Source organism: Lonchura striata, chromosome 1 (assembly GCF_050655825.1).
Source record: "Lonchura striata isolate lonStrDom1 chromosome 1, ASM5065582v1, whole genome shotgun sequence".
Lineage (NCBI taxonomy): Eukaryota > Metazoa > Chordata > Aves > Passeriformes > Estrildidae > Lonchura > Lonchura striata.
In genome coordinates, this window is record NC_140703.1 from 40,920,477 (window position 1) to 40,946,783 (window position 26,307).

At 40.5% G+C, this 26,307-nt stretch overlaps 2 protein-coding genes across 3 annotated transcripts; both read left to right on the plus strand.

Annotated features, from left to right (window-relative positions):
* The first annotated feature begins 85 nt into the window (after positions 1 to 85).
* BKGD (beta-keto-L-gulonate decarboxylase) lies at positions 86 to 11,665 on the plus strand. Of its 2 annotated transcripts, none has more exons than XM_021544958.4 (9): positions 86 to 1,120; positions 2,711 to 2,833; positions 4,944 to 5,042; positions 5,971 to 6,044; positions 6,616 to 6,717; positions 7,629 to 7,805; positions 8,526 to 8,675; positions 9,259 to 9,375; positions 11,396 to 11,665. In XM_021544958.4, exons 1-9 carry the CDS (start codon positions 1,018 to 1,020, stop codon positions 11,567 to 11,569), a joined length of 1,119 nt encoding a protein of 372 aa, XP_021400633.3. In that variant the 5' UTR covers positions 86 to 1,017; the 3' UTR covers positions 11,570 to 11,665. The 2 variants fall into 2 exon arrangements, with proteins under 2 accessions (XP_021400633.3, XP_021400632.3); XM_021544957.3 differs by having other exon boundaries at positions 86 to 174.
* Positions 11,666 to 12,265: 600 nt separating this feature from the next.
* On the plus strand, positions 12,266 to 24,798 carry MED17 (mediator complex subunit 17). The gene is made up of 12 exons (XM_021544975.3): positions 12,266 to 12,522; positions 12,810 to 12,976; positions 13,394 to 13,613; positions 14,936 to 15,072; positions 15,163 to 15,247; positions 16,353 to 16,505; positions 17,294 to 17,424; positions 18,469 to 18,653; positions 19,168 to 19,305; positions 20,263 to 20,380; positions 21,588 to 21,747; positions 23,664 to 24,798. The coding sequence occupies exons 1-12, from the start codon at positions 12,291 to 12,293 to the stop codon at positions 23,867 to 23,869; spliced, it is 1,932 nt and encodes a 643-aa protein (XP_021400650.2). The 5' UTR covers positions 12,266 to 12,290; the 3' UTR covers positions 23,870 to 24,798.
* The last annotated feature ends 1,509 nt before the right edge of the window (positions 24,799 to 26,307 follow it).

Consider the following 26,307-nt stretch of genomic DNA (forward strand, 5'->3'; position numbering starts at 1 on the left):
CGAGAGGCGCGCGGGAAGGAGGCGGGGCGGAGGATGGCGCCATGCCGGCAGTGGCCGCGGGGCGGCCCCGCCCGGGGGCGGAGCCGAGCCGAGCCGAGCCGTATCGAGCCGTATCGAGCCGTATCGAATCAAGTCCTGTCTTGCCTTGCTGTGCCAGTCCCGGCGGCAGGGCAGGTACGTGCGGACGGGCGATAGCGGCGGTCGGTGCGCGGCAGAGCTCGGGCAGCTGCCGGGTTCCCTAGGCTTCCCGCCCGGCGAGAGGCTCCGGTTCCTGCTGCGCTGCTCGTCCTTCCCCGCGCTGCCCAGGCTCCTCCGAGCTGGCTGCTCCAGCCTCAGCAGCCCCTTCCTCCCCCTCGCAGCTATGCCGGCTTTAGCGCTCCCTCGCTCCAGGACTCTTCGCTGTCTTTGCCTGCTGGGGTGCTCCCAGTCCCTACGGACCCCAGCCTCGCCTAGCACACTTGTAAATACCTGCCGTGATTCCCCAGATCCCAGCCATTCGAACAGCTTCTGCTGCCGCGCAGCCTTCCTCTGCCCCGTACGGGATCTCCTCGCACCGCCCCAGGAGAGAAATACCGCTTCTGCCCCTATGGATGTCTTGGTGTCATCGCTACATTTCTCTCTCACAACTGCTGTCTTCATTTTTTTCCACTGATATTTCTTCCCCCATCACCTCCCTCCCCGATTCTTGTCTACCTGCCTATAATCTCTCCTTTTTGGCTTTAAGTCTCCAAGCTAATTTCAGTTCAGGTTTTGACAATAGACTATCCACATAATATAATCAATCTAATGGTTCACATTTCATCTGTATTCTCCTGGCACCTGGCTACTCTCTGTAATGTTTTCTTCCCACTTCAAAGGTAGACTTTTAAGTCTTTGCATACTTGTTGCCTCCATTCTAGTTGCACCATCCCACATCTATAACAATTTTATCATCCCTTTAGCATTTGTGTTCTTCCTTTGAAAGTCTTCTGTAGCGATTCAGTGTCACTGCAACCCTCTGTGACGGATCTTAATTGCATGCTGTTGTTTCGGGTTCTCTCTGTCCCCACACTACACAATTCACTCCCCTGTGAATATTTGCAGTGGTGGGCCACAGATCTACCCTTTTGTGTCTTTCCTGGTAAGAACAACTGCCTACCAATCAGATTGGGTTTATTATGCTACATCAAACTTTTCCACAGTGTTTCCCTCCTTTCTTGATTGTGGGGAGCTAACTTATACTGGTATTGTACAAGTCTTGTCCCTGCCTTTTGTACAGCAGCAATTATAGCTTGCCTTCTCAGGCTGTTTTAGGACAACCAATGTGTTGAGCATTGGCACGGCCTCCTCCTGGATGTGGCAAAAGGTTCTTGAGGTGGTGAGGATTGTCTAAAACAATGCTCCCAAAGCCATGTTCTTACATTACTCCCTTTCTTGGTGCACACTAAAAGTCTTGTGGTATGATTCACTCCGCCTGACATGAGGCTTCTACCAGAGGCACCAAATCCAGCCTGCTACTTTCCAGAGCCAGAGGAGGGATGAAGTCAACTGTGGAGATAGATAGGACCAACTAAGATGAGAACTACTATACACAGGTTGCAGTCATTCTTCCCTTCTCTACTGCTTGCTATGCAGTAACTTGGAGTGGCTGAGCATTGGGCTTAAAGATTTCAGTTAAGTGACTGCTACGATCTCCCTACTCATCTTCTTTTTTCCACTGGTTTGGTGGTTTTTTTTCCCTTTATGCTAATGGTGTAAGGACAGTTACATTTTTTGATAGTCATAAAAGTTAGGATTTTTTAAAAACAGAAGCTAAATATATATGTAAGCAGCTGTCTTATACAATAGTCATTCCTAACAAAGACTCAGGTCTAGGAATGTAGTTAGGATTTTGGCTTTTTCCTTCTTCCACCTGAGATCTGGGTAAATAGGACCCATTTTATTTTTTATTGCTGTGTATAGCAAGTATGTGGTATGTGCCTAAGGAGTTAATGATTGCTGCAGCAGATTTTTAGGTAGTGTACAATCAGTTGTTTTTGCCCTGACCTAGTGGCTTGCCCTTCTAGCTGGCTTTGCTGTTGCATGGCTGACTGCAGTGCAGTTCATTTCTGAAGGGGCTCTTAAAGTCATGTTCAAAACTTTTTGTTATAGTACACACTGGTTTTTTAAGACACTTTTTGTATGGCTACAGAGTCTGATACTGCAGAATTTGCTGCTGTTGATTTCTATTTTGCTGCTAGCCTGTTCCTCTCTGGAAGGGGAAACACATGCCCAGAATCAATTGGAGACCATGTCACAGCTGCGGTTGAAAGTCCACCATCCAGTGCTGGAAAAGTAAACATTAAATTCAGGAAGACCTTAGGAGGCAGTTGATGTGCTCAGGAAAGCTCAGGTTTCTTTCAAAACTTTCTTGTGACTCCAGCCTTACAAAAAGACTCCCAAATCTCCTGACCACTTGAACTGCATTCAGCGTAGGATATGTTTTCTTTACACCCAGTTGTCAGCTTGAGGACTAGTGTGTGTAATGCTCTGAGCCAGCTATAGGGCTGACAGACACATCTTCTTCCAAAATGCATACGAAATTTAATGGTGCTATTGAAGATGTCAGTGTCTCCTGTGATGGTAGAACTACAGTTCTATTTTTTCTATGTATTCTAGAGTGAAATTGAAAAATAATTAACATGTTGAAAGGAGCATGTTTAAATTGTTAAACTATTATCTTTGCTGGCAGACCACTTACTCTGCAGTGTGCTGTACTGTAACTTCTTACCTGAAGAAATCAGCACTGATCAGGAAATGGCCAAAGTCGAAAGGTTTGCTTTTCATGTCCCAAGTCTGGAGGAGCTTGCTGGGGGTAAGTAATGCATCACGTGACTTTATACATTACTTTATACACTACTTTGTAATGTACTCTTCAAACTTATCTTAAAACTCATACCAAAGTCTTTTTACAGCTAGGACATGCAGAATTCCTGCTTTTAGCACACCGAGAGGTAAAAAACAGCACTGTTTCTCTATATAATGAGATTATTTTCTTAGAGCAAACAATGAGTGCTCCCCAAGGGCCCAAGATATTTAAATGCACAGACTCAATTCCTTTAAAACTGCTGCATGTGCAGATTTGTGTGCAGGTCATGAAAGTTTGACCACTACACACCAAACTTCTTTACACATACAGAATTATCTGTCCTCCTCTATCCTCTAATATTTCTTTCTTTTTCAGGACTGCCCAAAACATAGCTGACAAGATGCATTGTAGTAGTATGGCAGATGACAAGATGCAGTGTAGTATGGCAGATCCTCTTGCTTGAACATAGTTGGCTCCTCCTTTTGTGGTTGCCTTAGAACAGGGCTGCAGGAAACATCTTCTGTAGTTTACTTCTTTCCAAAGCCTTTGCAAGATCTACTCAGAATAACAGAATGGTTGAGGTTGGAAGGGACTTCCAGGTTTGGCCCAGATGCTCATGAGCTTCTTTTCTTGCCCTAGTAGGAAGACATTATTCCAGCCGTCTCTCCCCTGCAGCAGATATACTGAAGTTTTTTTGTCTTTCAGATTGATCCTCAAGTTCAGTTTGCCACTTTCCCAGATCTGTGTCAGTTTGACATTTCCATGTATTGAGAACGTGTGGTCCCAGCAGTGCCCTGGGTGGTTCTCAGTGCTTTTCTCATCCAGTCAGATGGGGGCAGTAGGCCAGGGCTGCTGTAGACCTCTAAGCTCTGCAGAGAACACCATGTACTTGCAGTAGAACAGCTTGAAAGAGTATCAGAAAAATTTCATCACAAAGCAGAATTTTCCCTTTTTTCCCCATCTGTCCTGAGGATCTCCTGTAAACTGGGAATTGTGTTGCTGGGAATTGTTCAGATTTGGGGTATAATTTGAAGAATGCCCTTTTACTGTCCTTGTCCACTTGCCAGAAGGTACTGAGATGTATTTAGAAATGTACCAAGTACTAGCTACTACTTTTGGTCAACAGCTTGGTAGATCTGATCTTGAGAGGTAAGGTATGGCTGAAACCCTAACTGGAGTAAACCGTGTCAAACCACGACACAAAGGCAGAGAAAGACTTCTGCAGATAAGGAACCACCTGATTTGAGATCACACACTGAATGTCCTGTTCTTTATTTTGAGACACCTGTCAAAGCAGACCCCCAGGCATGAAAGAACTTGGACCTTTCAACATAGTATTTGAAGCAGTGTATGTGAAGACAATCACACACTAAAGGTTTGAAAGTTGCTTCCAAGCGATGCACTCATCTAATCCTCCCTATTGTTTGAGTGACTTTGCAAGTTCTGAGCCTAAAAAAACATTGCTATGAAGCAAACCAAAAATTTTAGATTTGGTTCCTTATCACTAACACCATTCATTATCTGTCTTGCTGTGACAGTGGCAGCTGTCAGAAAATCTCCACAAGAGCATAAACATGATAGGCAGTATCCCATGGTGGTAGAAATTTCCAGGTTTCCAGCAGAGGCAGTTTGAGATTATAATCAAGTTATTGCAAACTGCCTGATTAATGTATGTAAAGAACTGATTGCTGTTTCAGCTACATCTTGCTTTCTCCTTTGCTCTTGAATCATATTTGACTGTGATTGTAATTGTCTGCTCTTTGAAGCAAACCCACTGCTGAATGTGATTGAAGTTTTACCCATGTTACTTCACGCTGTGATGCTCCTAGTGCTAATTGGAGCAGTCAGTCAGTGTATTTCAATAAAAATGTCTTTTCAATTCTTAAAATTAATTAATGAGGCAAACAATTATCTGAACAAACTTTTGCTCCTCTCTGAAGCTCAGATTAACATAAAAAGTGCCTGCAGACATTTAAATTATGGAATTACTTAGGGTAAGCATAAGTAATGTATCTTGCAGAAATAAAACCCAAACAGATATGTTTGTTGTTAGAAACTTGTCAGACTCTTGGTAATTTTTCACTCTTGATAATTTTGCCATTATTCTTTATTACAGTTTTGCAGAAAGGGCTTAAAGAGAACTTTGCAGATGCTCAAGTCTCTGTTGTAGATTGTCCTGATCTGACTCAGGAACCCTTCAACTTTCCTGCTAAAGGTAACCTAGCATTCCTGTCTTCCACTACAACTTCTCCAGTTCTTTCTGCATGATCCTGCTTAATTTTGACCCTTTAAATATGTTGAGAGAGCTTAAAATGTTTTTCAGGTAGAGCATATACATGAGAGGAGAGCTACCTTTCATTTCTGGGTTTGCTTCCTAGTTATGTATGAACAAGGTCAAGTCATTACTAAGTACTTGTCATATTTTTTTTCTTAACTATCATTGCATACCTACTTATGAAATAAGCTTTATTTAAGTACTGAAAATGTTTTGAATTTACATTGTTATCTTTCAGATGGAGAATTTTTTTTAGAACCATGCCAATCACTATCTGAACCTAATGAATTGTACTTCCATTAATTTTTAAAGTCCTGGCATTCATGTATGTCAGTGAAGTGAAACTGTCTTATTCTGAATGGGATGCATCCTTGTTTGACACTAGCTGTCTGAAAAATGGAAATGTCATCTGTGCTACTCATCTGAGTTCCCTCTGTCATCAGTGTGAAAGAAACACCTCCAGGAGGTTATTCATCCCTTTTAAAATACATATCCAAATAAGTGGGATGAATTGTCCTGAGACAGCTTTCAGCTTTGCTAAAATTTTGCAAGTGGAGTCCCAGCAGAGTTCTCTACTGTGTACTGGGGAACTGGCAAATGGAAGGTGTTGCCCACTCTAGCAATTCTTTTTTTGTGCTTAGAGAATGTTATTTTACAACACCTTGTGTAGCATCAAATCCTACTATGAATCATTTTAGAACCTGGACTTCTTGATAGCTCAACACTTTATCTATGCGCGGTAGGGAAATAGTGTTCTCAAGGGTTTGAGAAGTTTGAGGAACGAGTTCTTTGGTGGGTTAGAATGTGTGCTTATTGAAGACTATTGGGAAAAAAGATTTTACCAAGCTAACTGGCTGTATTTTTCCAGGAATCTGTGGAAAGCCTAGGATAGCAGATGTGGGAGGTGTTCCTTACCTCATACCTATTGTAAAGAAAGAAAAAGTAAGTTTTTCCCTGTAGATGTGGGGTTTAATATGTTTGTCAAAAGAAAAGCAATAAACAAAATTAAGGACTGAGATACTAGGATCTAGATACTAGAATTCTACACTTGTGAAAGACACTTTCCAGTGTTTAATGAGACTGATTCTGATGTGTATTGTATGTCACAAAATCTAATAAGAGCAATAATTCAGTCTTAGAATAAAATGAGCAGGGAACATACAGGTAGAATCTATCATTTAGCAAAAAAAATGGACATCTACCAAATTTGTTATTACTAAATGTTATGTTGTGTTCAGAAGCCATGTTCAATCTAATTATCAAGAATTTAATGAGGGTGTGTGTTGTGAATTAAATGCCTCCAGGACTACAGTGAACAGACTGACCCTTGCAGATCAGAACACCACACCAAAATCATAGAATGGTTTGGGTTGGAATAGACCTTAGAGATAGTCTAGTTTCAACCCCTCCTGCAGTGAGCAGGGATACCACCTGCTAGGTCAGGTTGCTCAGGGCCCCATCCAGCCTAGCTTTGGGCACTTCCAGGGATGGAAGTATTGGTTTTTTTTTTCAGGTTTATGATCTAAATACAGTTGCAAAGGACATAGAGCTGCCTGGAGCTTTCATTCTTGGAGCTGGAGCTGCTTCATCCAGAGTTCTTGGAATAAATGCTGAGGTCAGTATGTAAGTGTGATAGTTCTCAATGAATTCATGGAAGTATCATAACAGTAGATCAGTATCATGCTGGGTATTCCCCATTTACAACAATGTATTTAATAAACACTTTCACACCACAAACACATAAAACACATTAGAAAGAATTGAGATGAGGGGCATCCACTGAGGTGCATACTCCTGAGATGATAAAGATTAATTTTTAACTTGTAATTCTTCAGGAAGCATGTGATTACCTTGAAGTATGCAAGAAACATGGTTTTTGAAACTGATTGACAAAGACCTAACCAGAAGTTTTAATTCCGAGATTTAAAAATGCTTCTCAAACATACTAGTAAATACTTTTGAAATATCCCCTGTCTTTTGTCCTCTTGGATGACTTTGTTTCATTGTTGTGAATTTTAAAGCTACCACACAGAAAATTATAAACTGCAGGAGGGGTAGGAGACAAAAATTATTGCTGATGGAGACCTTGATTAATCACAGTTTTTTTCAGGCATAAACCTTTAGTCTTGCTGTCTCCTTTTGATGGGTTTATTGGCAGATGGAATAGTCCATATTAGCATTAAATTTGGGCCACAATAATAGTGGTTGTTACTGTACACTGAGAGAGTATTACATAGAATTGCAATACTTGCTGCAGACTATAGACCTTTTTTTCTTTCTTTTGTTTTCTTTAACACTAGCATTCATCTTTATATAACATTAATTGTCCAGAAAAAGTAGATCTGTTTTCTGACCTTTCAATTACATTACAATATTAGTACATTTTTCTTACCAGTACCTCATCCTGATAGACAGAGCTGTGTGATGAAGTGGATTTTTTCTTGGTATCATGGCCCAAATCACATTTATGTGAGTTCAGCTTATTTGGCTGATTCTTATACTTGACTGATATGTTCTTTTTCCCAGTTTATCCCTATTGTTCAAACTAAGAGTGAAAAAAAGCCTGCTGTAAATGGGAGCTACGTTGCTCAGATAAATCCTGCAGATAAAGGGTGTCTGCTTGAGAAGTACAGCAGTAAATACACTGATTGTGAGTTTGGATTGTTGGCCAACCTTTATGCCAGCGAGGGCCAACCTGGTAAGGTACGTAGTTCCACCTAAGGTGACTTTGCAGTGCGTGGTGACTGAATGGAAACTCATGGTTCTCCTATCAGTGTTCTGTGATAATAGTAAAGTAGTAATTCCACAAGGGAAACATGCAAAAATAAGGACCTGATGCCAGCGATTGAGGGAAAGAATTAGTGGAGACAGAGGCATTTGCATTTTTGAGGGATAGGTATTAGTTTACAAAAACTTTTCCAATCATTCATCCAAATCCAATCCAAACTAGCAGTGACAAGGTAATAGTGCAATGTACTTGTGTAAATGAGACGTGGGCACTTAGGTAGATTTTTGCACAAGTGTTTCTCCTGACACAGCCAGCACAGTGCTGGCAGAACAGTCAAAAACCTGAGTGTTGCATGGAAACTGTACAGTCTTCTCTGTTACCCAGTGTTTCTTTATGACACAGTGGAAACCAGCTGGTGGACAGCAGGAAGTTGCTCAAGTCACTGTCCCATGTATAGGTAAATCTCTTGCTGCCCAGCTTCCTTTACAGGCAAAGCTAGCATTGAACAGAACTAAGGAAAAGCAAGTTGGTCACATACTGGAAAGATGGAAGCACAGCGGTGCTTGCATGGAAGCTTATCTTTTCAAAAAGTGATCTTGGGTTATCAGCTTGGGAGAATTTCAGAACAGCTTTCACAGACCTTTTCAGCCCCTTGCAGCAGGACACGGCAGTGACAAACTGACTTTATCTTCCAGGTCATTGAAGTGAAAGCCAACGGAAGAACTGGGGAGCTTAACTTTGTGTCCTGTCTGAGACAAACTTTAGAGAAACACTATGGAGAAAAGCCAGTTGGGATGGGGGGTACGTTTATCATTCAGAAGGGTAAAGCAAAGATTCACATTATGGTACGTTGTTCTCAGTGCTTGTAACTCTCTTTGTCCTCCTGAAAACAGAAGTATAAAGCAGGGTGTAACATCTTAGTTCCTTCACTTTGTTTTGTATTTCTAAATGTATGCATAAACTATTAGGATGAGCACCGTATTAAAGTAAGGAGTTGACATTACAAAATCAGTGTTACAAAACTAGTAATTCTGTTTTAGTTGGCATTAATGCCATCATCTTTTGAAATCTGTGTGCAGCTAAAGAACTGAGAACTATTGTAAAAGTAATTGAAATTAAATACATGAACTCACATGGTACTTATAAGAAGCATTAAACTTTGTAAAAAATAACTGAGCTTCTAAAATGTACCAGGAGGAGGGGCATCCTCACTTCAGTAGTTGTGCCACTACCTGTGTAATGAAAGACGCAATATTCCAGACACTTCTGTTTCTGGCAGAAACAGAGTGATGGACACTTTCAGCTTCTTTCAGTCAATAAGGAAATTGAACAAAATAATGGGGAGTGAAAAAGCAAAGTTGCTAGAGAAAAAAATATCTTGATGCAAGTGCCTTCTTTTTACTTAAAAAGTTTTTATTTTTGCTCTAGCCTCCAGAATTTTCTACCTGTCCCCTGGATACTGATGAGGATGTGAATAACTGGCTAAAATTCTTTGAAATGAAGGCTCCACTGATTTGTCAGCCAGTAATAGTTTCCAGAGATCCGGTGAGTCTTTTTTTCTCCTTTCTAAGTATAGACTGAGACCTGTAATGAATTTTTACTTGGATGTGATTTTCCTTTCAAGCATGGAAATGTGTGTATATATATTGTGTTCAGCTCTTCCAGAGTTGGGGCAATGATTGAGAAGCTTCTCATTTCTGTGAATTGTTTGAATTATTTGAGTTGAGGCTAGGTGAATCTGTTCTGAAACCTAGTGGTTGTTCATAGTGGATTAACTTCATGGTTCTGTTGCATGTGTGCGAGTGTTTGCATCCCAAACCCAACAGTACAGTTTACATTCACTGCTGATCACACTGGGAGAAATGTCAAGAGCATGGAAGGTGGTTCAGCCACCTGTTTATGTAGTTCACTTTCATAACAACTCCTTCTGCTAATGCTGTGTCAAAAGACATGAAGCCTATATCCTTTTGCTGATGTAAATTAAAGTCTGCAAAGCCTCATGCTGGAAACTTATCTAGCATCTTTCACAAGCACCAAGTTCAACAGCAAACAATTCAGGATAAATGCCAATCTGGTTTCAAAGACCATTAAAGTGTTCATAATTAGGAAGACTATTTGTTTAAAAGTAACCAGAAAACCATGGATGAAAATTATTATTTTATAAATAAAATACAGTCAATAAGTAATATAAAAACATATTTCCAGAGGTAAGTGGGACATAACTGTAGGCTTATATATGTTGAAGGGTGTGATTTTATTGTGTCATTATGTGGCAGCCTTTGGCCTAAGGCTAAACCATATCTTCCCATAATCCACTGATGCATCCTTTGAAAGCATCCATCGGCAGCTGCTCCGTTTGGAACCAATGCAGTTTGTGCAGTGGATGCCTTTGGGTTTCTCCTGTCTACATCCACTGCAAGCTCAACAGCACTTGGGCAGGCCTGTGGTTTTGGAAATGTTTGAGTGTCACTACAAGAAGAGCAGCAGACGATGGCATTCCAATGCCATAGCACTATTCACCAGCATTCCCTTGCAGCCCAGGAAACTAATCATGTCCTGGGCTGTGTCAAACTAGATGTGGCCAGGTGGTTCTTTCCCTTATGAAACTCCACCTGGAGTGCTGCATGTGGCTTTGGGGTCCCAAGAAAGATGCAGACCTGTTAGAGCAGGGCCCAAGGAGGGCCATGAAAATGAGCCAAGGGCTGGAGTACCTCTTCCTATGAAGAGAGACTGGGAGCTGTCATTGTTCAGCCTGGAGAAGAAAAGGCTCTGGAAAGACCTTATTGCAGCCTTCCAGGACTTAAAGGAGGCTTTTAGAAAAGATGGAGAGAAACTTTTTACCGGGACATGTAGTGACAAAAGAAGAGGCAAGGATTTTAAATTGAAAGTGAACAGATTTAGATTGGATATGTGGAAAAAAAATTTTTAGGCTTAGTATGGAGAGACAGTGGAACAGGTCGCCCAGCAATATGGATCTTCCATCCCTGGAAGTGTTCAAAGCCAGGTTAGATGGGGCTTTGAGCGAGCTGGTTGAATTGAAGATGTCTCAGCCCATGACAAGGTGGTTAGAATAGATGATCTGTGAAGGTCCCTTTGAACTTAATCCATTCTAAGATGCATAAAACTGGTGGTGTTGATCTGATGGTTTAGGATGTTGCTATTTCATTCCCTGTTCTTGCTGTATTCATCTAAGCTGGCTCTCAGAATTGCAGACAGTCCATTTATCACATGGGCCTGTGGCAATTCAGTGCAAAGGGGTTGGATTTCCAGTAGGGGTTCCTTGGTGTAACTGCATTATTTAATCCCAGTGGAAAGAAAGGTGGGGGCAAAAAAGGGTTTAAAAGGACATCTCAGTCAGATTAACACCAAAAGCTGGAGGCTGTCAGGGTTTCTAAATTCTTGGTTTCACAAGTGTCTTGCAAGTTTTCGCTGCATAACGTTTGGAGATGTGTGAAAATGAGCATTAGGGTAGATATCCTGTGATTTTACATGCTGTCCCCATGAACGTGTTGACGTGTGACTTTTACATGCTGTTCCCATGAACCGTGCCTCTGCCTGGTGGCAGGGCTTCGACCTTCGTGTGGAGCACACGCACTGTTTCAGCCACCACGGGGAAGGAGGGCACTACCACCAGGACACCAGCCCGGACAGCGTGCAGTACCTGGGCTACTTCCAGCCCGCCGAGCTGCTCTTCCGCATCGACCGGCCCCAGGAGATGCACCCGGTCGGGAGGGACTGAGCCCGCGGGCCGATTTCATCTCCTCAAGTACACATGCTGATTTTTGTGATGCTTTCCATTATCACTGATCAGATTTAAGAATAAATATGAGAATACTCAGCTGCCGCCTTCTTAATTGTGTCAGAGTGCAGAACGTGGAGCATACGTGTCATTGGAGTTGCGACCATATTCAAACGATAATTTAATGGCAACGTTACTGTATGTTTTCCTTTTGTTCGGTTGAGCTTCCTGCGTGGCCACAGCAGACGATGGGGAGCTAGAGATTAAATTATGTTTAAAACGGGACATGAAACCAACTTCTGGTCAAAAATAAGACCGTAGAAGAAATTGGCAGCAGGTCCGACCTTCTTCGCTCGGCACGGCGCCGGCCGCGCTCCTCGCGAGTGCCTCCGGAGGCAGCCGAGCCCGCTCGGCGCCGGCCCCGCCTCGTTCCGACCTCTCTCCGAAAAGGGCCGAGCCCGCTCGGCGCTGGCCCCGCCTCGTTCCGACCTCTCTCCGAAAACGGCCGAGCCCGCTCGGCGCCGGCCCCGCCTCGTTCCGACCTCTCTCCGAAAAGGGCCGAGCCCGCTCGGCGCTGGTCCCGTTCCCTCGCGAGCGCCTCCGGAAACGGCCGAGCCCGCTCGGCGCTGGTCCCGTTCCCTCGCGAGCGCCTCCGGAAACGGCCGAGCCCGCTCGGCGCTGGCCCCGCCCCCTGCCGAGCGCGGGCGGGGGTCGCTCCAAGATGGCGGGCGTGCCGGTGGTGCGCATCAGCATCGAGTCGGCGTGCGAGAAGCAGGTGCAGGAGGTGGGGCTGGATGGCAGCGAGACCTACCTCCAGCCGCTCTCCATGTCCCAGAACCTGGCGCGCCTGGCGCAGCGCATCGACTTCAGCCAGGGCTCCGGCTCCGAGGAGGACGAGCCGGGCTCGGCGGGCCGGCCCTGGGCCGAGCCGGGCGAGGCGGAGGATGAGGAAGGTGAGAAGGGCCCGAGCCGAGCCCTCCCGCCGGGAGCGGGAGGTGGCGGCCGCCGCGCTGTGGCCGTGCCGGCGAGGCCCCGCGGCTGGTTGGGCCCGGCCTGCCTTCCCCAGGGCTTGGTCACAATGTTGTGACCCAGCCCCAGTAAATTGCAGCGGGAAAGTGCAACAGCAGATTTCGTGTCGTGCTGTATTTCGTGCCGTTATGATCTCGCTGTGGTTCAAACATCAGCCTTACGCCTACCTTTTTAAAGTCCTTTGTTTTTCCTTCCTTTGTTTTATTTTTAGGGTTGGTAAAGTTCCAGCCATCCCTCTGGCCTTGGGATTCAGTGAGAAATAACTTAAGAAGTGCCTTGACCGAGATGTGTGTGTTGTATGACGTTCTTAGCATTGTGAAGGATAAAAAGTTCATGACTCTAGATCCAGTCGGGCAGGATCCCCTTCCTCCAAAACAAGTATGTTGTACCTAGTTGAGCACTTTTTGTGGCTTGATGCTAATGATTTTATTCCAGTGGATTTTTTTTTCACATGTGATCAGTAAAAAGTTTATCAAAATGTTCCTTTTGATGTGCTAGTGCAGTGCTTTGAGGGTCAGAGTAAGGCTGGGATTGGGAGTTCAGGCCAATTTCAGAAGACTCATTGTTGAGGCTCTAAGTCAAAATGCTATTTCCAGCTGTATAGTGGTGGTATGAAAGTAATTCTAATTCTGAATAAATTACTGGACATCCAGCAAAAACAACTTATCAATTACTGTCAGTTAGTTTCTGCTAATAAGAAATAAATATTAATTAAAATTTTTCATAATAAATTAAAATAATAATAATCTTTTGTGAATTAAAGTGCAAGTATCTTCTTGTTGGTTTTGGTACTAGAATCCTCAGTTTCTACAGCTGATTTCAAAAAAGAAGTCATTAGCTGGAGCAGCTCAGATTCTGTTGAAAGGTGCAGAAAGATTATCCAAATCAGTTGCTGAAAATCAAGAAAATAAGCGACAAAGAGACTTCAACTCTGAACTGTTACGACTGAGACAACACTGGAAGCTGAGAAAAGTGGGAGATAAAATTCTTGGTGATCTGAGCTACAGAAGTGCAGGTAAACAGTAGGATCTTTTCACAAGAAGAGATGTTTTATGAAATTGTCTTTTTGTAACTGGAAAAAGAGATGGAATATATCTTAATAAATAATTTCAATGTGAATTTATTTATGAGACAGGTTTATAAAGGGAGAACGCTTGTTTTAGTATCAGGGGAAATATCTTGGCATCTTCAATCCAGAAAGGCTAACTGAAGTATTTTACTAAGAATTTGTTCACAAAAACAATACTGCATTTGCAACGTAGTTGATCAGTTGACAGGCAGGCTATGTAAATCCTTGGCTTTTATCTACGTTTGGTGTGTAAAGCATTAAGGAAAAAAGTGAAGAGTTGGTTACATTTTTATTAATCAAAGATCTGAAAATCCTACAGTATCTCAAGTTAGAAGGGACCCAGAAGGCTTCTGATGTTTAACTCCCTATTCCCCAGAATTCACACCAGGTAAAACTAAACCATGTGATTAAAGAGTGATGTTGAAGGTAGATTATTATACCTGTTATTCCTACAGTTGAGAATTGATGCTGAGAAGATGCCTTAATTCAAGGATTACATTTAAGGGGGGTGAGCAGCCCAGGGTTCTAGAGGCCGTTATGGAGTGACAAAGTGAGTACAGAATCACACAGAACAGAGGATGTAGGTACAAAGCAGACATGAGGACGGGATGTGTTGGGTTCCTGTTGTCATTGGTGGTGGGGGGAAGGACAAATTGAGATTTATTAATGAAAAAGCTGTAGATGTACTCCAGGCTATATATCATTTTTAGTTGATTTACCCTGGACTAGGTGAGCTGTGCCTGGGATGAAAAAGGTGTGTAGCTAGGAGAGATGTGGGTATCTGCTTTTATCAGTCACTGAATGACTGGCTATCTTTTCCAGTCAGAACGTGGTCATAATTTTAAGATTTCTTGGCAAACATCATCAGAATTCCTTTAAATCAATAAGGCTGTTGTACCTTTAACTACCTGCTTGCAAATCTTCACACATTCACTTTTTGCCTTTTTTTTTAACCAAATATCTTTTTTTTGCCTTCCTTGCACCTAATGACTCAATTTCAAAAAACTCTTGGCTTCCTCCCACAATTATTAAATACTCTGTGTTAACGTACTGTAAAATATTACACACTGACATGCTGTTACAGTGGCATAAGCTTTCTAATTTACCTGGTTTTTTTTTAAGATGTCATTAAGAAATGTGAGTCAAGTGCAGCTCTGAAGATTTGGAGACTCAGAAATGCATATTCTCCCAAAACAGAAATAGGAGCTTTTTAATTTGAAGAGGGTGCTTAATATTTTATGTGTATATCTTTGTCCTTCTTTACTCAGGGTCCCTTTTTCTTCATCATGGCACATTTGAGGTGATAAAGAACACTGACATTGACCTGGATAAAAAGATACCTGAAGATTACTGTCCTTTGGATGTTCAAATTCCAAGTGATTTAGAGGGATCAGCATACATCAAGGTTTGTCAGAGAAACCTTAATAACCTAGTGGAGTTTAGTTTCAGATTTGTAACAAAGAACAAACATTTAATACTCTTTTCTCTTGCCTAGGTTTCTATTCAAAAACAAGCACCAGACATTGGTGACCTCGGGACAGTCAATCTCTTTAAAAGACCTTTGCCAAAATCAAAACCAGGTACAGCTTATATGTTGTTTTATGAGTATATTCTCAAGGAATGAGTTTGGATATGATGCTTATTTTAAAATTTCAATATATAGCTGGGAAGAAGAGTAAGACTTCTCTTATTTAAACTGAAATACTCTGGGTGCTGTTTGGGCTTTGGAAGTTAAGCTCTCAAAGCATGCTCCTTCAGTTTTTCATACGTGTTTATTCAGTTCTGAAACAAAATTATTAGGGTTGTATTTTGAGTATTCTGGAGCCTCTTTTGTTAGACATGAAAAGTTTGAGCCCATAACTGAAATCAAATCAAGGTGTTGTGTTTCAGTCAGTTACATCCTATTAATTCAGCTGAACTAATGATTGTTGACTCTTAATTCTGCCCAAAATGCATCATTTGTGTCTGTTGCTCATATGTTTTATATGCATCTGAAATTCTGCTGCTGGTCTGTGTGTTAGTTACCAGCAGCTCACCTGGCAGATAGTACATTGATTCATTTAATATGTGCCGGTATGTGAAGTTGTAAACTTTTGGATTAAAAAGCCATCCTTTACTCTGTAAAGTTAGAAATAAGTGGCAGGGCTTTATTTCACAGTTGTCTGTGATCCAGATGCTGGTGCTGTCCTGAACATAGAGTGCTGTATTATGAGGTATTTCATATGGTATTGAGAGTACATTATACAGCTTGTGTGCCTACTCACTCCAGAATCTCCCAAGAACCCTGTGAGAGCACATACATGCACTGAACATTACTGGGTAGTTCATCAGTGAGTGAATTTAATAAAGCCAGAAGTATCATTGAAAGTAAACCACAACATAAGGAGTAGAAGTTCATAAAGAGAGGCCTTCGCAAAAGGCCTGGGAGTGTAATACACTGTTCCATAAGGGTGTTGCACTTCACAATACACATATATGTAAAATTGAATCAAATTTAGTTTTAGTTTTACCTTAAAGTGCTTACTTAACTCAGATAAAATTCTGGTAATACTGAATTTGGGTATAAGGCACTGCCTGCTTTATTTTAGTGATCACACCTGGCTGCTGCATAGTATCTGGCAGCTGAACAAAATGGTGGCTTCTCTTTGCTCTTCCCTCCTGCAAACATCGCTTTATACTTTTCAGGTTCTGCACACTGGCAGACAAAGTTGGAGACTGCACAGAACGTTCTTCTATGTAAAGAAATTTTTGCCCAGCTCTCACGAGAAGCTGTTCAAATTAAATCACAGATTCCTCACATCGTAGTGAAAAATCAGATAATCTCCCAGCCTTTCCCAGGTAGGAAGCTTTTTAAGACTGTTAACCTACAATTATTTCCTTAAATACTGATTGATGTCATGTTTTTTAATGCTCGGTCCTTACAAAAGAAAAAACAAACTCCTTGAGTTTGAAAGGTTTGGAAAAACAGAACTTCAGCTAATGCACAGTAGTTTCTAATGTATTCTGTTTCCCTTTGTGGTTATGTTTTTTGTCAGCAGCACTTAAAACTGTCAGCTGTAATGCCATGTGCATGTGGCAGTGTGGAGCTGAGCATAAGTCATTGCTCCTGGATTGCATGTAAGAAGAAATTTAAGACTTGGGTTTATGGGCCCTCAGAAGAATAAAAAGCAAAAGCTCTTCAGTGAGGGTAATTAAACAGCATAAAGGTGGCTCAGAGTCAGTGGTGAATCCTCTGTTCTTACGAGGGGTACACAACTGATTGTAGCATGCAAAGAATATATTTCTGGATTGCTTAAAATGTGTGTGATGGTTAATCACTCCTTCTTTGAGAAAGGAATGGGGTCCTGGGGGCTTCTTTTGTGTGGGATTGGGTTTTGTGGGATAAAAATTGATGCGAAATGCACCTGGTGATTTCACAGTTGTCAGCACTTGAGTGAATATCAAGTTTTACTTGGCTTTGTTACTGTGCTCTCCACCATCATTCTTTGATTTTTCTCTGATACAGTGAATACCTGTTGTTAAACTACTGAGTATAAAACATGAAGAAAAGCAGTTCTCAGTTAGCAGCCTTGAAAATTGTCGGTGCTCACTTTTTTAAATCTTTTTTTTCCATCTGCTGTGTACAGGTTTGCAGTTGTCTATTTCTCTGTGTCACTCTTCCAATGATAAAAAATCACAAAAAACTGCTTCTGAAAAACAGAATCCAGAGGATCATCTCTATGTTCTGGAACATAATTTGCATCAACTTATCAGAGAGGTACTGCATCTATGGCTGAAGTACTGAAGAATTTTTGGGCTTTTGTTCAGCCTTCTGGCCCAGTGTGTGGCACTGGTATATAACAGCTGAGTGCCACTAGAGGCCAGTCCTTCTCCATCCATTTGTGGAAGGCAGCCTACTGCTTGGGTTTCCGTGGGTGTGGGTGGTTTGGGAGTTCCAGTTAATGCTTTCATGGAATGTTAGTTCTTTACTTAACCTCAGACCTGACTGCTCGTTTCAGAAAAGCCACACAAAGCTTTTCCAGTAGAGTTCATCAGTTCTGTCATTTTTTGTTGTGTCTAATAGTGCTTACCAGGCACTGTCAGCAAACATCTGGTCAGCCATATCCTCATGAAGGAACAATCAATTGTCATAATACCTTTGTTTATTTGAATGTCCACTTCTCTGCTTCAGCATTTTAGATTCTTGAATAATCTAGCAGAACCTGGGGTACGAGGTTGAGGTTGTGTCTCTTCAGGAAAGAAGCACAGTTTTGCATCTCTAAGTAGAATTGAAAACATGTTCAGGGAGTGTTCACCTCCTTAGAGGTTGGCTTTGCAAGTCATGTGGAACAGTCTAGTACTTTAAACACTGATTTAGGGTTCATGAAGCTTTGGCTCAGTGCCCATCTTTCCTGTGGATTTGCTTTCTTTACTGTTGACGTATTGCTAAAAACTTTTGTTCTTAAACCTTTTTGTCTAAAATGCTTCCTTTATTTTTAAGTGACCATTCTTTCCGTTTCCATAGATGTATATAAAGAAGACTTATTAGCAGAAGCTACTGCCATAGTACCAAATTTTTGTTAGCTAGCACTTTATTTTTAAATTACTTTCTATAAGGTTTGAAAGACATATATAAATGGAGGAAGCAAAGAATGAAGAACTGTCTTTTAAGTGTCGTCAGGTTGATAAAGTTAAAAAGGTGTTCTTTTTGAAAGTATGTACACTCAAAAAATAGGATGTGAAGCAACATATTGTAGGATACATTTATTTCTTGCAGACACCTTATTTGGTCCCTTCCTTTTATATCTGTTGGTTGTTGCAGTGTCACAAGCAAACCCTGAGCTCAACAGTGATGCCACATCCAGCTAGTGCACCTTTTGGCCATAAGAGAATGAGACTTGCAGGGCCCCAGGCTTTCGATAAAAATGAAATCAGTTCTTTACAGTCAAATGAAGGACTTCTGGAAAAGATCATTAAACAGGCAAAGCATATATTTTTGAGACGAAGGTGGGTCACAATATACTCTTGTTACAGTAACATGTACCATTACATAGTATATAATTGATCTATTTCAAGTGTTCTTAAAACTAGCTGCTATTTCCTTCATGGTTAATATAGTCTTTTTTTGTAAGTACTAAGAACCAAAAATTATGAAGAAATATGAGAAAACAACATTCAGCTAGTAATAAGAAAAAATACCAGATTTCTTTGATATCTCTGTGACAGTTGTGACATAAGCTGCTGATAATTGTCCCTATTTATCTCACAGTGCATAAATCCTTTTTAGTATTTTTTGCAGTGCAGTAGCTGATAATGAATAATACAACTTCAATACTGCTGCAGAATGTATGAGAAATGTACAGAATAGACAACTGTACTTCATTAGCACCAGAACAATGCTGAAATGGAATTTTGATCCACGTGTTTCTGTTACATCTAATAACTTCCTTGCTTTCTGTGAGCAAGATGACAGCACAAACTGCCTAGATTATTGTGTGTGGAATATGGTTTTATCTTCCAGAACTGCTCGAACCATAGACAGTCTGGCGAGTCGTATTGAGGATCCTCAGATTCAGGCTCACTGGTCCAATATCAATGATGTTTATGAATCCAGTGTTAAAGTTCTAATAACTTCTCAAGGATATGAGCAGATATGCAAGTAAGTATGATAATGCATGTCCTGTTAGTTGTACAAGCATGAAGCAAAGGCAGCATGTATTCATATTGTGCTTTAAAGGTTTAGATTCTCTTCAGACAGATAAGTAGGAGTCCATTCTTTGTCTGTATTTGTTTTTCTGAGTTGATTATGGAGTGAAAAGTCACCCTAAGAAAACTTCACCCATTTTACCTTTTACTGAAGATATTTAGTACATCTTTATTAGTACCATTTCCATTCAAAGAAGAAATTTGAGAGTGGATGCTTGCAGGAGATTTATTTTGGTTAGAGATGACTGAATACAAAGTATTATTTGATGGTGCTGGATTCTAAACTTCCAGTCTTGTCATGGAAGACTAATCAGTGCTCAGTCCTAGCTCGGTTGCATAGGTACTGAAATGTGGAGCTCATGTAGTTCATGCAAAAGTTACGCACGTTGTTATCTAAATACAAGATGTGATGTTGCAGAAATAAATGCCTGCAGACTGACCAGCAGTCATTAATGCATCAACAGTGGGGTTTTTTTTTAGCAGTGCTCTCTGGCTGTGACCACAGTGTCAACCACAGGGGCAGCCTGCAGTCATTGATGCATTTCCAGTCTTGGAGTACATAAGCTACCCAAGTCTTGTCTGTAGCACAGAACACACCATTTTCCCCTGCACAACTGGAAGGAAACTTGGGCACAGGGGCAGGCAGGGAGCTGTGAGGCTTCCTTGTCCTGAACAAATGGTAGGCCAGGTCTGGGAACATCCACAGAATATGGTCACCTGCCATATAGAGAGAGCTGTTGTGGTGGCTGATGAAACTGGAATGTTTGGAGTTGCTGTCCCATTCTGTAGGCTTTGTACCATCTGTCTTAGGGATTCTTGTCAATGATTGGGTGGGATTTTGTGTTCTTAGTTTCCTGGTTTTTTAAGTGTTTTAATGCTTTTTTAATAAATATGGATCTTGTTTTCAAAGATCCATTCAACTACAGCTGAACATTGGTGTCGAACAAATAAGAGTTGTGCATAGAGATGGAAGAGTTATTACATTGTCCCATCAAGAGCAAGAACTGCAGGATTTCCTTTTATCTCAGGTAGACTCACATATGTTGTTCTTCCCTTTCTTGTGATGTTTGAGAAACAGAAGAAGCTCGAATCTCACTTTCATCTATGTAGAAAATATTAAAAAGTTCAAATTAAGATAGTGAAGATGGGAAGCTGGATGACTGAATTTACTATATTTGTGTAGAGTCTTTACCTACCAACTGTTCTTAAAATATATAGCCATTTTTTACTAGGGTCAGTAGTCATGATAATTTTTCCCTCCAATTTAAAATGCATTTCTTTATGCTGCTCATTATGGGAGAAACAAGTTGGTGGTAATCATAGCAGACAATAAAGTATTCTATATATGAAACTTAGTGTAGCTAAGTTCTTAATGAACCATAATTACTGTCATTTCAGCATTGTCTGCTAATGCTCACTTTGCATCTGTCGTTACTAAATCAGCTGATACTTGAATGAACTCTGTTTTCTTAATTGCTTAAAACAACCTGCTGGTTTTATTCAGAAGTAACAATCTCCCCACCATGCATTATAAATAGTTAAAATACAGGTCTTTAATAACAGTAGTTGGCCTTGTTGCAGTTATATAAAACTCCACAACACAGAAAACAAGTTGAAACAGATTCTGCTGAGGTCGTGTCTTTTTGCTCAAGTGTTGTCAGACCTGTTCAAAGAGAACTGCTGAATGGTGCTGGATACTTCCTTGTTACAAGGGTTAAGTCATGATACAGGAAAACAATAGCATTTAAACTCCTAAGCTGTTAAGAGCTCAGTGCTTACACTTGAGCGTTAATGGAGATAATCATGCATGTAAACACCTCAACTTTTTTGCCTAATTTTCTCTGCTAATACTTTCTCATATTTTTATATATTTTACAGTAGAAGTCTTATTTCTATTGAAGGACAGAATTGTTTGCAACTAATTTTTTGAGACCTAAATAAAAATTTTTGTAAATAGATAGCAGCATTTAAATAGAATGGCTAAGTGCATATATCTATGAAAAATTAATTTAACTGCGCAATAGAGAGGTCTTTTCTTCTGTGGAGGAGCTAGTCTAAATTGAAATAACACAAAGCTCTACCATCATGTAAAAAAAGTTCTTCTGAAAGTAGACAACTTAAAGTCACTTCTATAAATAACTATTGTACAGAAAACAGGATTGCTAAACTGCATAAGCAATTCTTTCTACAGTCTGCAAATACTGAACAGAAAACAAACCTCTTGTTATGTTTCAGATGTCACAGCACCAAGTACATGCAGTTCAGCAGCTTGCAAAAGTTATGGGATGGCACGTTCTGAGTTTCAGTAATCACGTTGGTCTGGGGCCGGTGGAGAGCATTGGCAATGCATCAGCAATAACTGTAGCATCACCAAATGGAGACTATGCCATTTCAGGTAGTGTTCACTCTTGCAAACAAGTCTTTCTGAGAGTGTTTGTGTTATTTTGCTATAAATTGATACTATGCTTTAAAAGTCTAGAGACTATTTCTTTTGTGTATGGAATTGACATCTAAATAGAATCAGCACCTTGCCCAGGAAGCCACTTAATATAAACCTGATTTAATTTACACAGGCTTGAAAATATTTCTTACAGTTACCATGGAAAATAACATGTATTCTATAATATGTATTATATTAATACATTGTTTAAATATATTATTTTGATAAATATTATATAAATGTTTGTTTCTATAATTATATATAATTAATTATATGTATTATTATTAGCATAGAAAAAAGAGATTACAGAAACCATCAGGATCCTTAGAGAAGGGAACAAGATAAACAGATCACAACTCCAAACTTAGGGAGAACAGTTTTGGTCTCTTCAGGGATCTTTTTTGAAAGAATCCTATGGAATATGATCCTATGGGATGGAAAGAAGAGGGGTCCAGGAGTGCTGTTTGATTATTGTTTTCAAGGGTCACCTCTTTCAAGCTCAAGAATGTTCAGGAAGCTGTGCAAAGGTGACAGAAGACCTGTGTGTATGAGCAAGGAGCCCGTGGCTGATAAAGGCAGGAAGCTCCAAGAGATTATTAGTTGTCCTGGGAGGGATATAGAGAGACTATCCAAGCATGCATTGGGTAAGGATAGGAAAGCTAAGGATAGGATAAGAATCTGGTGGGGGATGTACAGGGCAGCAAGAAGAGCTTCAATAGGGATGTCAGCAGCAAAGGAAAGATTAGGGAAAATGTGGGACTGCTGTTAAACAGAGACAGTACCTGGTGGCACAGGACATGGAGGAGGCCAAGGTACTCAGTACCTTCTTTGGTCTTAAGACTGGCCTTCAGAAATGGATCTGTGAGACCCATGGGAAATTTTAAAGCAAAGATTCGGTCTCACTAGTGGAAGTTCAGGTTGGAGAACCTTTGAACAGACTTAGACATACACAAGTTCGTGGGACCACGTGGGATGTATATCTATAACTGGTGAGGGAGTTGATAGATGTCACTGCAAGGCCACTCTTGATCATCTCTAAAAGGCCAGGCTCAGGAATAGCTCCTGAGGACTGGAAGAAGGCAGATGTTACATCCTGTATTCTAGACGGAAAACGTGGGGAACTACGGTCTGATCAGCCTCATTGTGATTATTGGGAAGATGAGTTGGAAAAAAATAGTCTCAGAAGAATTCTCCAAACATACTATGGAGAATGTGGTGATGAGAAGTAGTTGACATCAATTTATGAAAGAGAAATTATGTTCAATCAGCCTGATAGTCATCTCTTTATAGAGGGTTAGCTTGGTAGATGGGGGAAAATCTAGGCAGTACTTTGCTAACTGTTGATTTAAAAAGTCAACACACACCACTCCCCAACGTGAAAACACAGAAACCCAAGCCAATGAAGCACCACCACCCCTCCACCAATCTCACAGAATTTTGTGATTAAAAGTAACTGCCTAATTACTTAGATCTGTCTATTTGAGATAAATCCCCTAGAAACAATACATTTTTCAACAGAATAGTGGGCAACACATCAAAAGAAAGAATGAGCAATGAAGCTTTTGCCCTTCCTGGTGTCACTGGGGAAAAAAGAAATGCATTTGTAAGGTGTACATTTTGGGGCTTATTAAAAGTTTCTCTGTCTTGATCTAACCAAGAACCTGCAGTGCGAAAGCAACAAAATCATAGAGAAAGTGGGAGATGAGAAAGTCCAGAGAAAAAGCTTTGAAAAAAGAAGAGAATTTCCCTTGTTTGTTTTCAGCATGTTTGGAATTGAGTAGGAGTAAAGTATAGAATATACAAGGAAGAATATTTAGTATGGGGAATTCATACAGTGTAAAAATGCTCATTGAAATCTCCTTTTCCCACAGTCCGTAACGGTCCAGAAAGCGGCAGCAAAGTCATGGTTCAGTTTCCACGGAGCCAGTGCAAAGATCTCCCCAAGGGAGATGTCCTGCAGGACAGCAAATGGAATCATCTCCGGGGGCCATTCAAGGAAGTTCAGTGGAATAAAATGGAGGGGCGTAACTTTGTGTATAAAATGGAACTTCTCATGGCTGCCCTAACTCCTTGCTAGTGAAGCATCAGCCCCTCTCTGAGGGCTTTGAAGTGTCTCTGTGCAATGATAAATGCCAGTGCAGCAAGGGGAAATGGGAGCTATGGGCCAATATAAGAAAGCGAAATCAAATTTATTTCCTGTACAGAAAAAGCCATTTTGGTATTTATAATAAAACCTTTTTCAGTGACATATAAAATACATATAATTTTTTGTAAAAGTTCCTTTCAGCTGTATCTTTGAAATTTGCTCTGTCCACGGAGTGATAGATGAGTAATTAATGTATTTTTTGTTTGTAAAATTAAATTTGGTAGTCCTTGAGTTGAAGCATTCTTGAGTTGGAATTTTTGTACATTGATGGGGATTCTGGGTGACCCCTTTGTTTTTGAAAAATATGTTTACTTGGCAGTTTAATTTCAGAGTGTTATGAAGTCACTGCCTATGGCAGAAGTCTTTCCTCTCTGATGGCCTGTGTCATGTCGGCTACTTTGCCTGTTTTTTGACCTTGTTTTTTACAAGAATATAGAAGAAAGGGTCTTATTTGGCTTGCAAAGTTCTGACAATTTGAGTTTGTGGGTGACTTGTGACTGGATAGAAGGAGGTAACTCTCATGCTGTAGACCTCCACCCTTGAGTATCTGGGTCTCTCTCCTGCATTCTCCATGATTATCATTCAGAGAAATAATAGTATCTTCCCAAATATCACCTCCTTAGAGATCTTTCAAAATAAAAAAGTCACTTTTTTTATAGTTTTGGTTGTAATTCTTGAAATTTACAGTATGGTGTTCAACAAAGCTTTCATTTTGTTTGGTACTTAAGTACTAAGTGTCATTTTGCAACCTGTTTATGTAAACTGGTTCATATTCATGTCCATGTTGTCTCATGAGATATCTGTCTATATGTATATATATGAACTTCTTGCACATAAACATGGTCAAATTGAGCATCACACTTCCATGGTGACAGTTATTTTGTTGTATTCTCAAGTATAAAGAATAATTGTAGGCAAATAAGCAGCAAGCTGCTGCTCAGCAGGTATCCAAACAGTTCTTGCACTTATATTGGTGTTGGCCAGCACGCAGCATCTCGTTTCAGTTCCTGGAAGTATTTGCTTCTGTGTGACTGAACTAAGAGAGAGAAAGGGTTTTCCTTTCAAGTGCTCATGTGTTAGCCTAGACAACTGTTGAAAATTAAAAGCCCTAGTTGAAAGTAAGTCTCTTGATCTTGAAGCAGGGCTTAGCAGGGCTGTTTTGCTGTGCCAGCAGACACTGTATGATTACAGGCAGAGGGGGGGTTGTGCCTTGGCAAACAGTTGAGCCAACAGCCTGATGCATGTATTCATGCATCCAACTAGATGAGGCTGTTCTAACTCCTGCTAACACAACAAATCTCTTATTAATAATTAGAAGATGAGTCTATGAAACTTGAACGTGTCTTTACAATTCATTGTTCTTAACCTAAATTGACAGGTCTGCATGTAGCAATAGCCTTTTAATTGAAGTTTCTTGTTACAAGTAATCAGATCACTGTGGAGCTATTACAATCTCATGGTTGCAGGACTTCTCTCCTGAAAAGAAGGACATATCCTATGTTGCAGTACACAAGCTCTGCATGTTAGCATGAAAACACTTGTCAAGACTTCTAGGGCTAGCTGAAAAAATAAGAACAATAATAATAACATGAAAAAAAAGAGTTACTAGAGACCTGGAGAGTCTGTGTTTTGGTGTTGAATACACAGGAATTCCTAATTTTAATGGAAAACAGACTAATTAGACATCTGACAAACAGTCTTGAAACTTGGTAGTGCATCTTTGAATATGAAATGGCGACATTACTAAATTATTAAGACCTTTTCAATTGATTGCCAAAACAATCTGGTGAACTTGGACATCTCTCTAATTCAAGTTTAAAAGTAAAATGTCTTAATCCCTTAGATCATCCAGTATGCTCTAAATATTAAATTTGCTGCTGTTCTGCAGGGAGTTTACAAATACAGTAAGAACAGCTGTTAGTTTCTGAATTTCTACTGTAACAACCTTCCATAAGACTTCAGATGCTCCAGGGTAGCAAGAAACTGCTACAGTTTATCCTCACATTTTGTACCTCAAATATTGACCTTAATAATGCATAGTGACAAACATAGTTTTCAGGAAAATGTGAGTATTTTTAAAGTAATGTTACCTGTGTAAAGTAAGTATGTTAAATTGAGGGCAAAATTTTTGGGTGAAGAATTGTCTATAAAGAAAGCTACATACAAGCTAACTGTACTGGATGTTCTGACTGAATACTTGGAGTCCCTGCTATTCATATAGGATATTACTGCCTAAAAGTGAGGTTGGCACCAGGTTTAATAGCCAAGAATGGGTGCCTGATGTCGCAGTGACATCAGCCAAGCTGAAAGAGGTAGAAGAACTTTGCTAGTTGTAAACTTCTTTTGTTGTAGTACATGTTAAACTGAAT

Coding starts and splice junctions, on each gene's coding strand:
- BKGD (XM_021544958.4), top strand. CDS start 1,018: ATGCTGTTGTTTCGGGTTCTCTCTGTCCCCACACTACACAATTCACTC. Junction 5,043..5,970: donor CTTCAACTTTCCTGCTAAAG/GTAACCTAGCAT, acceptor GTATTTTTCCAG/GAATCTGTGGAAAGCCTAGG. Junction 9,376..11,395: donor TAATAGTTTCCAGAGATCCG/GTGAGTCTTTTT, acceptor GCCTGGTGGCAG/GGCTTCGACCTTCGTGTGGA.
- MED17 (XM_021544975.3), top strand. CDS start 12,291: ATGGCGGGCGTGCCGGTGGTGCGCATCAGCATCGAGTCGGCGTGCGAG. Junction 15,248..16,352: donor TTTGCCAAAATCAAAACCAG/GTACAGCTTATA, acceptor TATACTTTTCAG/GTTCTGCACACTGGCAGACA. Junction 21,748..23,663: donor TGGAGACTATGCCATTTCAG/GTAGTGTTCACT, acceptor CTTTTCCCACAG/TCCGTAACGGTCCAGAAAGC.